General features: G+C 52.0%; 5 protein-coding genes across 5 annotated transcripts; 2 read left to right on the top strand and 3 right to left on the bottom strand.

Moving 5' to 3' along the window:
- Window positions 1–53: 53 nt before the first annotated feature.
- TGAM01_v206411 (hypothetical protein) lies at window positions 54–497 on the bottom strand (the record flags this gene model as incomplete). Its single annotated transcript, XM_018810812.1, has 2 exons — window positions 54–326; window positions 387–497. 2 exons carry the CDS (start codon window positions 495–497, stop codon window positions 54–56), a joined length of 384 nt encoding a protein of 127 aa, XP_018655983.1.
- A 343-nt stretch (window positions 498–840) lies between these two features.
- Window positions 841–2,136, top strand: TGAM01_v206410 (hypothetical protein; the record flags this gene model as incomplete). Its single annotated transcript, XM_018810813.1, has 1 exon — window positions 841–2,136. The coding sequence occupies one exon, from the start codon at window positions 841–843 to the stop codon at window positions 2,134–2,136; it is 1,296 nt and encodes a 431-aa protein (XP_018655984.1).
- A 561-nt stretch (window positions 2,137–2,697) lies between these two features.
- TGAM01_v206409 (hypothetical protein) lies at window positions 2,698–3,530 on the bottom strand (the record flags this gene model as incomplete). Its single annotated transcript, XM_018810814.1, has 2 exons — window positions 2,698–3,330; window positions 3,453–3,530. 2 exons carry the CDS (start codon window positions 3,528–3,530, stop codon window positions 2,698–2,700), a joined length of 711 nt encoding a protein of 236 aa, XP_018655985.1.
- Window positions 3,531–5,204: 1,674 nt separating this feature from the next.
- TGAM01_v206408 (phosphatidylinositol glycan, class C) lies at window positions 5,205–6,957 on the bottom strand (the record flags this gene model as incomplete). The annotated part of the gene is made up of 2 exons (XM_024549864.1): window positions 5,205–6,547; window positions 6,717–6,957. 2 exons carry the CDS (start codon window positions 6,955–6,957, stop codon window positions 5,205–5,207), a joined length of 1,584 nt encoding a protein of 527 aa, XP_024405428.1.
- Window positions 6,958–11,613: 4,656 nt separating this feature from the next.
- TGAM01_v206406 (hypothetical protein) lies at window positions 11,614–12,675 on the top strand (the record flags this gene model as incomplete). The annotated part of the gene is made up of 2 exons (XM_024549863.1): window positions 11,614–12,211; window positions 12,452–12,675. 2 exons carry the CDS (start codon window positions 11,614–11,616, stop codon window positions 12,673–12,675), a joined length of 822 nt encoding a protein of 273 aa, XP_024405427.1.

The following is a 12,675-nucleotide window of genomic DNA, read 5'->3' as shown; positions in this document are numbered from 1 at the left end:
AGTAAAAGTATCGAGTATATCAACCCGTTTTCATCGTGTTTGGACAAGCAGCCTCAAGGCTCGCGATGCCACTGCACCGACGCCTTCATCTCATCCTCGACGAGTCGCTGGACCAGATCCGGGCTCATAATGTCCTGCCTGAACCTCTCCTGCTGCAACAACTCGAGGTGTCGCAGCGTCGGCCCGGGGTAAGTAAGATATTTGAGGTACGGCGGCTTGGACCAGTATTGCAGATAGGCAAGGTAGGCGATGAAGGCGGGCTGGGTGAGGAGCTTCTGCGATGCGAGATGGTTCAGGTAGTAGGGATTGGCGAGCGATTGAACAAACTATAGGAGTCAGCAATGGTTGGAGACGTAAGTAAGCCAAAAAAGAGGATCTATCCTCACCTCGAGCTCAATCTCGAAGCGCGAGTAGCCGCCGTACTTGGGCTCGTCGTCAGTCGCGGAACCGGGCGGAGAAGAGCCCATGGAGATGTCCCGGTTTGCATCTGAAGCCATTGTGTCTTTGGAGTTGTAAGAATCCAGCAAGCAGAAGTGCGGATTGTGGAGATGCGGACGCGAGTTGGAGATTGGATCGCGAACGGCGCTTCAGTGTTTGGAGGTGAAGTTGGCGTTGGAAGCTCCACTAATGTTCAGTGCAGCTCCCCCCACATGCAGTCAACTAACACAGTCCCTGGATCTAGCAGCCTCAGCCTTTCTCGGACTCCCATCACTCGGCCATATACAGAGCGCCCCCTTGCATTAGCTTCCGCCAAAAATCATAATAGATGACTCAAATCTTCTTATAAAATCTTCTTTCTTTATTTTTTTCCCTCATTTCTTCCTACCAAGGCACCCGTATATGCTTCCGAATCACTGTTCTCGGGCCATCGGCACTGCAGCCTGGGGCTTACCGCGGAGAAACATCATTGGCTACATCACTTACACCTCATCACTGTCACTTGACAACAGGCAGCATCGCCATACTCAACTCCGACATCACAGCACAGCACCACCTCCGCCCAAACCAAAGCGAGAAATCGCCTCATCCATCAAACCATACGACGGCATCATCAGCATCGACTCCATCATGACAATCCCTCCCAAGCCATCACCATTCCTTGATTCTCCTACCATCAAGACCCGCATCCTCATCATCTCTGACACTCACACCTCCGTCCCCTTACCAGAGGAAGAGGGCGACACTGAAACTGAACTCAACAAACCGAATGCATCAATGAAACGTCCCACCGGTTTCCGAGAGCCCCTCCCAGAGGCCGATGTCGTCCTTCACTGCGGCGATCTCACCAAGCACGGGAGGCCCGACGAGGTGCGCAAGACGTTTGACATGCTGAGAGGCCTGCGCGCGCCGCTGAAGCTGGTCATCGCTGGCAACCACGATCTGGCCTTTGATGATACGAACTATACCCATGACGGCACTGACAGCGATGGTGCCGCCAAACATGACAAGCCCAAGTATAACAAGGTCATGCAGATTGCCCAAGAAGCCGAGGTCGACGGCGTCAGATATCTTACCGAAGGGACATACTCTTTCGACCTCGCCAACGGCTCCCGGCTGCGCATCTACGCAAGCCAGTACACGCCCATGTATGGTTTCTGGGCGTTTCAGTATCATGGCGGAGAGCACAACTTTGACATCCCATCCGATGTCGACATTGCCATGACCCACGGCCCTCCGCTCGGCGTCCTCGACCGTACCTCTCGCGGGGACAGAGCTGGCTGTGGAACTCTCTTCAGATCCCTGTACCAAGCAAGGCCCAAGATCCATTGTTTCGGCCATATTCACGAAAACTGGGGTGCAGAACTGATGCAATGGAAACCCGAGCCCAGCAGTTCCGAGGCCGTCATTTCATCCACTACCGTCCTCGATAAGGAAAACTCACGCACCCTCTATACTCTCACTCCACCTCCCTCATCTATGCCAACTAATGACACTACTTTGACCTACACGGAGGAGCATAATCGTCTCCTGGAGTGGAGCAAGGACCGCGGCTGCTACATCGATCTAGCAGATGGCGAGAACAGGATCAGAGAAGGCGAACAGACGCTTTTTGTCAACGCGTCCATTATGAGCGTTCGATATCGGCCAACTCAGATGCCCATGGTAATAGACATGAACCTGCCAAGAGCGACATAATCAAATTCACGAGAGAGTTAATAGGCGCTTTTGAGACGACAATATGACATAGGGAGCCAAAGACGATGATCTTTCCAACACGATTTTCATGCATCATGCACTGGTACGAATGAAGAGAAGTTACGGCTCTCAGATCTGAGACTTTCAAAGAGATTTCCTTTTACTACGTGTACATATATAGTATTCACCTCTCTTTTGGCAAGAACTTATGCTGCGAGACTTTGCTTCAAGATAGAAATTAGAATGACTTTCAAATTATAGATGTTACATTGACACTGTGAAATGTAATTCTGAGACGAAGAGATATAATAATATATCAGTCTTTCATATTACTGCGTCGTGGTATTTAAATAAGCGCCCCATCAAAATACTGAAAATAACAAAAACAATTCCGACCACATCGTGGTCCCAAAAAAGGAGAGAAAGAACAAGAAAGCACGTTTTGATTGTCCACGCCCACTTCGAATTATAACTTCGTCACATCATGATTACATGCTAGCCCCAACACCTTGAACAAAACTATTAACAGTTATGAATGCGATTGGTAGTTTCTTGCTGTATTTACAGAGCCATGAGAGCGGCCACGACGGCGCCGAGGACGCCAGCAACAGGGCCGGCGGCATCGTTGAGCGAGGTGGTCTTGGGGGTGGAAGAGGTCTGGGCGCCGCCGCCGCCGCCAACAAAGGCAGTCGAGGTGCGAGTGACGACGGAGCGAGAGCCAGAGACGGTGCTGTTGGAGACGCCACCAGTCGGGCTCGCGGTAGGGATGGAGGCACCGCCGGAAGCAGCCGTGGAGGCCGGGGCGCTGGAGTCTGCAGCGGAGCTCTGAGCGGCAGAGGTCTCAGCAGCAGAGGTCTCAGCAGCAGAGGTCTCGCCGGCAGAGGTGGTCTGGGCAGCGCTAGTCGTGTCCTCAGAGGTGGTGGCGGCCGAGGTCGAGGCGGGAGCAGACGAGTCAGCGGCTGAAGTGGCGGCCGAGGAGGCGGCAGAGGCAGCAGAAGAAGAACCGGCGGCGTTGGCCTTGCAAGCGGCGGCGGCGGCGGACTGGGCCTTGGCGAGATCAGAGGCGCTGCACTTTTCGATCAGGCACGGGGCAACGAGGCCGGCGAGCTGGGCCTGGGTCGACGTCTTGCACTGGCAGGCGGTGTCTGTGAGGGCGCAGCCGGCCTTGGGGATGGCGTCCTTGAGACAGGAGATCTGGAGACGTGCGTGTTAGTAGAGTTTTTCAATGGGTATCACATAGCAAAGGAGGACGATTGGTTTCTTCTCATCTCGAGACACAATCTCCTCCATGCTATTTCCAATCCATCTCAACTTACAGCGCAGTCAGGCTGGCCGGTAAAGTCCTGGGCGGCGACCAGGCCGGCGAGGAGGAGGGTGACGACTGAGGCCTTCATGGTGAAGAGATTTTGTTTATTATGGTTTTGGTGTTTCAGATTGGTCCAGCAGGCACAACAAAGAGCGAGTGAGGGTTTCAACGACTGACTCTTTATGTACGATGGGGAAGAAAAAAAAGCAAAAACCTGAGAGAGCAAAAGTGACGAAGGGGAGGAGAGAAAAGAAGGTGAGCAAGAGTAGGAAAGGGCCTCTTTTATCAGTCCACCGGGCAGCTAGTCCGAGTCGTTGAGTCGCATTCTGGCTGGGGGCAGGGAGGAAGGATCGTGCGGGCAAGCGACTGAGACAGCCTGGAGTGCGCGAAGCAGTGGCAGCTCCCCCGGATGGTGATCCCCCGGTCTGGCAGCTAGTGGTGCTAGTGCTTTGCGCTGCTGCTGCTACAGGGGGGTTGGTGAGAGCTAGGTATTGGAGTTCGTGTGTTCTACCGTTCTACGGGCTGGAGTCAGCTAGCAACTACACCTCTCTAAAATAGCAGACATGAAAGTTGAGACGATTAATACTTTCATGCTGTAATAACAACACGAACAGAAAGGGCGGCTTAATGTTGATTCACCATCGGAAAAATCAATAAAAGCCACCAATATTGCTCGCTTCATTGCAATGACACAAAAAAAAAAGGTGACACACACACAAGCATATAAATACGACAAAAATAAGCACTGCCCGTCGCTGATTGGCGCGTGTGCCCAGCTCTAGCGCACTCACAGAGGACGCCACCTGCAAGGTACCTGAGTGCCACTGCGTCCCCAAGTCCCCTATACGCGCAAAACGGCTGGTGTTCTGACCTAGTGAGACGGGCTCCCGCCACGATTACGATGGAAGGGTCGAGAATTGATTGATTGATCAATGGTAGCACAGCACAGCACACCGCAGTATAACAACTAGTACAGTAAAACCTGCGGCTGGGGCATTATGGAGGTGACTGAAGCCATTAATAGCCAATGGATCCTTACAAGGGTCCTTTCCGCTTCTAGCAAGTCAGCTGCTTGTGACCTGATGGAGGCCGTGGGCGATGAGACCCTGGACGAGGGGGTCGTTTAGCATAAAGTCGCAACGGGCGAATAGAAGGCAAGCAAAGAAAAGGCCCGTCGGCAGGGCCTTCAAACGTAGGAATGCCTACTTGTCGATACGAAAATGTGATACACCACCGCCTACCGGTATTGGTATTGATGTACATACGTCCTATTCAAATCACCAACGTGCCACTTAGAGCAACAAGTTGAGGGGTTTTTTCCCCCCATAACCTCGGCGGTATTCCAAGACAAGCCAATATACAACGCTGGAAGATGATCTCGATATCCGCAATTCTCGCCTTGTGCTTAGCAGAAGCCGTCTTTCCGAATACGCAGTTTATCAATTGCAAGCTTGTGCTGTATTGTTGTCTTGAATTTCTTTCTTAAAAGTACTACGACAGCCTCGAGTCTTGCAAGCTTTACGCCATTGAAGACATTAGCCAGTGCAGCTGTTTATACGGAGCAACTGATACTATTTCAAAAAGAAGAGAGAATGGAGAGAAATCCTGTTGCCTATACCCAATTCAATGTGACAAAGGAACCCAATCTTGCGATTGAAACATGTTTTGAATTTGACGTAATAGCACATAATACAGGCAGGCTGTTTGCTTTATGAAAATCACACACGCGTTATGAAGCCGAACACTGCTTATCCATGAAAGATCACTGGCTTTCCCACCGTTGCCTGCTCATGATAATAGGCCTCGCTGGATCCCAAGGCCCCCGAATCTCATTCTTATACCGCTGCAGCCCAATCAGCCACCAGCTGCACCCGCCCGTCGCAATCGCCGCAATCAGCACGCTCACCACCATGCCGCCGAGCCCACGCCTCCACGGCCAGGAGCCCGGCGGCCCGGGGTCGCGCATCACCACGCCCACGCCCCAGCCCGCCCCGAGGATCAGCAGCGCCGTGAGGATGGCGTGCTGCCGGAAGCTGCGGTGCTGCACGTGGCGCCGGAACACGGGGAACAGGCCAAACACCTCGATGCTGAAGAGCGTCAGGCAAAACACCTGCTTGGTCGAGGGCAGGCGGCTGGCCAGCACGGTCGACGCCATGAGGGCCGCGTTGGTGGACAGCGACGCGGGGAACTTGGCGCCCACGCCGCCCGAGTAGTCGAAGAAGAAGATGTTGATGGCGAGCAGCCAGAGGGACATGGCCCAGATGCTGTCGCTCGAGGTGGACTGCGTCAGGGACTTGAGGATGGGACTGAGGCCGAGGAGGGTAGAGTAGATTAGGATAGCGGATTTGATTGTTCCGAGACGCTGGTGTAGGCGGTTTGCCTCGTTGGGGATCGGCGCAAAGTCCGGAATCACCTCTGAGCTGGCTCTACGCAGTAACGGCTGGCCATCGGCGCCGGTGGGAGAAGGCTCCTTGAGTGATATGGGCGATATGGGCGATATGGGCGACGTGGGAGAAGTAGGAGATGCCGGAGAGTTGGTCGAAGAAGGAGAGGTGGTCGTAGAAGAATGACGAGGAGGGCGGCTCGTCCGCAGTCTCTCGCCCTCGGGGATCTGTATCTGAATATTGACCGTCGAGTTCCCCGCAGACGGCCGCGACGAAGAAGAAGAAGCCGCCTCTGACGACGGTCGACTGGTGCTGCTGCTCGGCGTGACAGACGCAATGCGCGGCGCAACAACAGGCCGGCGGATGCTAGCTGCGCGAGCCCGGCGCCGGATGCTCTCGCTCTTGGTCGCAGAGGCCGTGATGCCGATGCCGATGCCGCTCGCGCTCACGTCTTCTTCTTGATCCATCTCCTCCGAGACCCATCGCTCCCACAGGATCCAGCCGAGAAACGTCGCGAAGCTGCTGCCGCTGACGAGCGACACGGGCGACACGCGCTCCTGGTAGATGCCGACGAAGCACACGACGAAGAGGCTGACGGAGCAGACGTGCTGCAGGATGACGGTCGAGTCGGCCACCAGCGGCCAGAAGTCGTAGGGTTTCAGTCTTGGATTGCGCTGCAGGTTCTCGAGAAATGTTGCCTGATCGGTGTAGTTGTCTGGATCTGCATCATACATGTCGGACCATGCCCGTCAGCTCGCCATGTCTTTCCCTTTCCCACGTCTAGCTATCTTCCTTCTCGGTCTTTTTTTTCCTCCCCATCTCATCTCGCCATGCATTCGCTCTTTTCCTCTCGCTCAGAATTCCCACTTTCAACAAAAAACAGAACTTACACGACTGCTTCACCCACATGAGCTTCTTCCAAGCCCTCTTGCGTCTCCGGCTCCTGCTACGGTCATCCTTCAGGTGCCTCAAATGGGATAGCGGATCGGCCGCGCCGTCTGCGTCGTAGGTCTGCCGCAGCGGATACGTGAAGGCATCGTGGGGTGACAGGTGCGAGCGGTCCAGAGCGCTGAGGCTTGCGGAGTGGCTCAGCACAGGGAACGGCGTTTCGTCGTCAGTCGGCGAGGGCATCGTGATTTGCCTGTGATTCTTGCTGCCTTTTTTTCTTCTTCTTCTAATGCAGAGCCTCTCTCAGCCGCCCCCTGGTCGTCGTTGACGTCGTCGTCGTGGTCGCCTATCGCTGGATCTCGCTAAGACTGGCTGTGGACGAGGCGCAATAGGGTGGTCCTAGCGGCTGGAGTGTTTTGAAGTTCGGTGACGGGTGCTTTTGCTGGTTATAGACTTAGAGCATTAGAGCTGAGCGGTCTTCTGGGCAGATACGAGCGCGGGCGCCGATGGTGGTGGCTTTGACCGTTTCATCTGTCGCTGCTTTGACTGCAATTTCGATTTTGGCGAAAGAGAACAAGAATAGCTGTTTTGGCGCGGCTCTCGAAAATAGGTGCCGCGGCCCTTATGTCACTCGTGGGGCTCAGCGGGTACCTTACCTACAGCGATGTACCTTGCCGTGGGACAGATGGCGGGCAGCACCTCGTATCTGTCTTTGGAGCCTCTCACTTGCATTGCGTTGAGTAATAAGAGCATGTATTGTTTGTTACAACTCAATTGAACACAGGCATCAATTAGGAAGTCAGAGTAAACAACTAGTAACCTAGACAACTGAATAGGTGGTGCTTAGGATCTGACACTTGTCATCAACGCCTGACGTCTGAGAGGTGCGTAGCCCCTAGTCTGCATCGCCCGGCATAACCACCAACGAAACGGCATTGAATCCTCTGCTCAGAAAAGGGTCATTTACGTAACGCTCTCAGCGATAGATCCGGAGAAAATCCCGGTTCTGTGCTTCTAGAAGGCAATCCGATTCATGCTAGAATTGACTGCGCCAAACTAGACAATCAAAGCCTCGGCTGTCGCTCGCAGCAGACAAGAAGAGCCAAGGCGCACAAACACGCGTTTGGCCCGCCATCCTGGATCCGGGTTCGGGCTCGCCATGTGAAATCTACAGTAAGGCGCCTAGAGAAGAGTGCCAAGACAAAGGCAAATCTTGAGCTAAATCGTAATTGGGCGATCTGCATCCATTTCGGGCAATAGAGGGGGAGAGACCAAAGTCCTATTTATTCTCTCAGACAACTTCTTGTTGTCTAAATTTTCTAATAAGCAACAGCCCAGGTTATCAAAGTCACTGAAGCTTTTTTTTCTAGGTATTGACCCTTGATTGGCAGCTCTATTCAGCACTAGACGCCGTTATAGACACCCGACCCTATTCCAAGGTTCTAGACTAGCACTGGAACAAAAAAAAACACCGACGGGCCTCAATCAGAACTTTAGTGGATCAAAGCGCGCGCCTCTTTTTCCCTTTAAACGTTGACAGCTAGTAATATCCGGGTCGTCGATTCCGCCTCGTAAAACTCGCGTCTTTTAATCTCAATCCTTTTTGCCCGCCTCGTTCTTAGCTCGGATATCTGCCGAAGCGGTACGTTTCTCCACTATCACGAATACTAAGGTAGGAGACCCTGCTTAGAATTCTCTGCTAACTACAGGAATGCTAGAAAGTAGCAGGTACAAACCAACGGTGCCCTCTGTAACGTTTTCTCACAGCATGTACGTGAACGTGAGCATGAACGTGGACATATGTGTCTCCCTTACCGCCAATGATGTATCACTAATACCAATCTCGATTGCGTGGTCCATTGTTTGTCCGAAATAGTCAAGATGATTCTCGATCATGCTGGGGGGGCTATAACCCCCCCGGCCAAATTGTGGGAATCATGTAAGTCGCTGCCGCCTCTCTCTCTCTCTGTCTCTCTCCCACAGTAGGCAATCTGGGCCTTTTCGACCAGGCCCCTCGCCAAATCAATCTTTGTCTTTCGACGGTAACTCTTTGTGGTTGTAACTTGTAAGTTTACTGTAGCTGAATCCAGGGACGGCGATGCGAATTATCCCACCCACTCTCCGCTAACGTCCATCCCCTTGTTTGCATTTTCAAAAACAGAATAGCAAAATAGCAAAGAGCAAGAGAGCAAAAACATTCAAGACCAACTGCTCTCTCTCTCTCTCTCTCTTTGCTCGGCTCGTTTGAGTGGGCTTGCTTTGCCAAAGGGGGCATGACTGGCGCCCTTTTTTATTTTTTTATTTTATTTTTTTTCCAATTGCTGCGCCACGCGGAACTTCTCCTTCTCACTCTGCTTGACGTGGACCACCACTGCATCATGTACCCAATACTAGGAGGCATTCGCCCCCCCTTCTTCCCTCTTTCTGACGCCGGGGATTTTTGTCAGTCCCCGAGTTTTGAACGGGCTGTGCACGCCCCTCTTATTAAGAGAGGGAAAAAAGCTTAGTTGCCTGGTGTCCTCTTTTTTCTCTCTAATACTCCGTCTTGGCTCCCTTTTTTTCTTTTGGGTCGAGTGTTAATCTAATCCTTGAGAAACTTTGTTTGAATATCTTCGCTTATATCGCCACGTTATCTTTCGAGATCTATTTGATAATCAAGCGAGCACCAACAGTATTCACATCTTTAGACTTCTACCAAGAAGAGAGTCTCCTGGTTTCTTATTTCTCTATCAACTCATCATCGTCTCAAATCACGCCTTTTGGGAGTTTCTATAAAGCACTAGAGCCAAACTTTGCCCCCCCTTTATCCCTCATCAACCATCACTACAACCATCACCACAATCATCACCACAATCATCAAAAACCATCAACTTCATCCATAACAATGACCGTCAAGACAACCTCTCTCCTCCTCACCATCCTCTACGTCACAGGCTTGGTCCTAAGTGCCCCAACGCCGAAAACCGTCGTCTCAGAACCCCTTGCCGCCATCACAAAGCCCTCAGTACCCCAGACTCCATCATCCGAGCGGGTCAACGAGAAGCGAGCTCGCATCTTCAGAGTCGACAGGACCTTTTTGGAAAAGCTATCCAAAAGCAACAAGCCTTCAAAATACTTCCTTGATGCAACGCTCGATATGATTGAGACGAGCCAGGACATTGAAGGGGTTCCCGTCTTTGCCGGTGACAAGGGGAAGACGGTCACCATTGATCCAAACGGCGACCTGATGGCGTCGTATGGCTCAGAAAAGTTTGTTCCTGTTTGGGGTCACGAAGGGAAGCAGCATCATCGCCGTCCTGCTCATGCCCTTGGTCAAAGGTTTGCCTTTTTCATCCTGGGCTTCTCTCTTGCACTGGCCATCATCTGCTCCTGTATGAGAAAGTAAGTAAAAAAACTCTTACTCAATGTATTACAGCATGGCTTTTGTTCGCTGGTCTAATCTATCATCTAGCCTATGCTCTCAGGAAGATCTCGAGACTAATGGTCCTGCCTCTGATCCAAGTGCGGCCGAAAAGGGGACGTCCTCGGAGGTCCGGAACCAGACAATCTAATGAAGAGCAGTAAGCCCCATGTATGACGGAAGAGAAAGGGAACAAAAGAAAGAAAACAAAGACATAAACAACTTGAACACAGTCATGTCGACTACATCAGTCACATGGCCATCATTCTGCATGATTTTGAGATTTGATTTCCGAGCAACAATATGTTTTGGCGTTGAGCTACTGGGTTTAGAGCGGACGGACAAGGAGCAGGCCGTGGAAATGGATGAACCGCACATATGTGCCAAGGCTTTATGGGGTGTATACCTGTACATGTAATAATATATAATCAGACATGATGAACACAAAGAAAGGCAAGATTGAATACCCAATATATCCAAGAAATTTCTCTATTTTTACCAGTTCCGAATCATCTCAATCCACGAGCAGAAAAGGGCCCATATCTTGGGCTATCGTAACGTAACATGCAATTTCAGTAAAAAATTCGTATTTCCCTCGCCAAAGATGAGGCTCAAGCTTGTACTTGTATACGTTTTTTCATCATTCAAGCCATATTGGGACACAGCGCTACCAAATGCCAAGAGACTAGACGCGAGAACGGGTGAAGCCTATTTACCCACCCGGTTCCACTATCTTCAGTGAGCCGAACCCTTCTTTTAACCTCGGGCCAAACCTCGCGGTACGTATTTGCAGATGCTGTACCACTATAAACGCTTGCTCTTGAAATAAGAAGAAGGCACCAAAAGAGCAAAACTAGAGGCAACGACGTGCGGGTGGCATATCTACAGTAACCGTCGAGTTTCATCCACTCGTGCTACCGTTCTGGTTCTTCTCAACTGAGGGGGAGTGGGTAGACACGGCGCTAAAAGCACTATAAATGCGGGAGTGGTGAACATTAATAGGCATCCTCGGCGTAATATGGGGTAGACGCCAGATATAACTACAATACCGCCGCCAAGAAGACTTCAGGGCTCTTAGCACTACGTTGTTGGGTGCTGCTTTTTGTTCTTGTAACGTTGAACGCACGCCTCAAGACTCGAATACGCGTACATCTGCGTCTTCCCTCTTTGTGCGGATTGTGTTGGCCAGTCTACAGGGTACATATACACAGATTCATTTACAGACGCTGCCATGGCTACCTACCAAGCGGCCAAAACGCAGTTTGTCAAGGTAGACGGCTGTACCTTTGCCTATCGACTGCTTGGCCTATCACATGGCATCCCGCTGGTACTCATCCCGGGATTCAAGTAAGTAACGCCTATTGCCTGAGTGAGCGGTCGCAGCGGCCGCCTTTTGCCTCTCGGTTCTCTCTGAAAGGATCCGGAAAAAGTGTAGACTCTCTCTTGAAAAGACTGTTTGCTGATACATTCCGGCTTGTGCGTTGCGACACAGACAGACAATGGATCATTGGGATCCAGCATTGGTCAATCCTCTCGCGGCTCAGCGCCCAGTGTTGCTGATTGATAATGCTGGAGTTGGCCGATCCGAGGGTGAAATTCCCGATACCTACCCCGACTGGGCAGCGCATTACACTGCCGTAATCAAGCAGATTCTTGGCCAGAACAGCAAGGTTGACGTATTTGGTTATTCGATGGGCGGCTGCGTTGCGCAGCTTATGGCCCTGAACGCGCCAGAACAGGTGCGACGATTGGTGCTGGGCGGGACGATTCCCAGTTCCGGAGACGGCGTTAGGCCGTCTCCCGATGGCAAGGCATTCAAGCGCCTCAAGGCGGCCAAGACTGTGGAGGAGGAGCGGCAAGCTTTCCTGGATGGGTTCTTTGTGCATTCCGAGCGCAGTCGGGAAGCGGGCAACAAGGCATGGGAGCGCATTATCAACAACCGATGCGATGCCGGCGAGGTCAGATGCGAACCAGTGCCTCCAGGGCCAGCTCATAAGCAGGCGCTTGCGTTTGTCAGGTTCATGGATAAGAAAAATGCTTCCCAAGGCAGCTACGAGCGGCTCCGACAGCTGCGTCTGCCCGTGCTAATCGCCAATGGTGAGTCTCTCGCTTCTCCTTGCCCTTACCTTGCCCTGCCTCCCTCCCCCCTAATCCTTTGCGTTGCCCCCCCCCCCCCCCCCCCCAGTCAATGGAATGAATTTCGGTCGAGTCACTCCATGGGGAGAAAAAAAAGCAAAGAGAAAAGAGAAAGAGAAAAGAGAAAGAGAAAAGAGAAAAGAGCACAAAAAAGAAAGAATTTGATGTCGACATGCAGCTAACCTGTTATACTCTCTGTAGGCTGCGATGATTTGCTGCTACCTACTGACAACAGCATCCTGATGTGGAAAATGCTTAGCTCCGCGGATGCACGACTACATCTGTTTCCAGATTCAGGGCACGGGTTCCTGTATCAATACGCCGATGAATTCGCAAGTCTTGTGAATGGTTTCCTTGGCGCCAATAGCAGTAGCAGCAACAGTGGCGACGGCGGCAGTAGCTCGACTCGCGGCAGTCGGCTCTGA

The sequence above is a fragment of the Trichoderma gamsii genome (genome assembly GCF_001481775.2).
Source record: "Trichoderma gamsii strain T6085 chromosome Unknown Scaffold_21.2, whole genome shotgun sequence".
In the NCBI taxonomy this organism is placed as follows: domain Eukaryota; kingdom Fungi; phylum Ascomycota; class Sordariomycetes; order Hypocreales; family Hypocreaceae; genus Trichoderma; species Trichoderma gamsii.
Note: the sequence above shows the minus strand (reverse complement) of the source record. Positions and strands in the feature narration are given on the sequence as shown.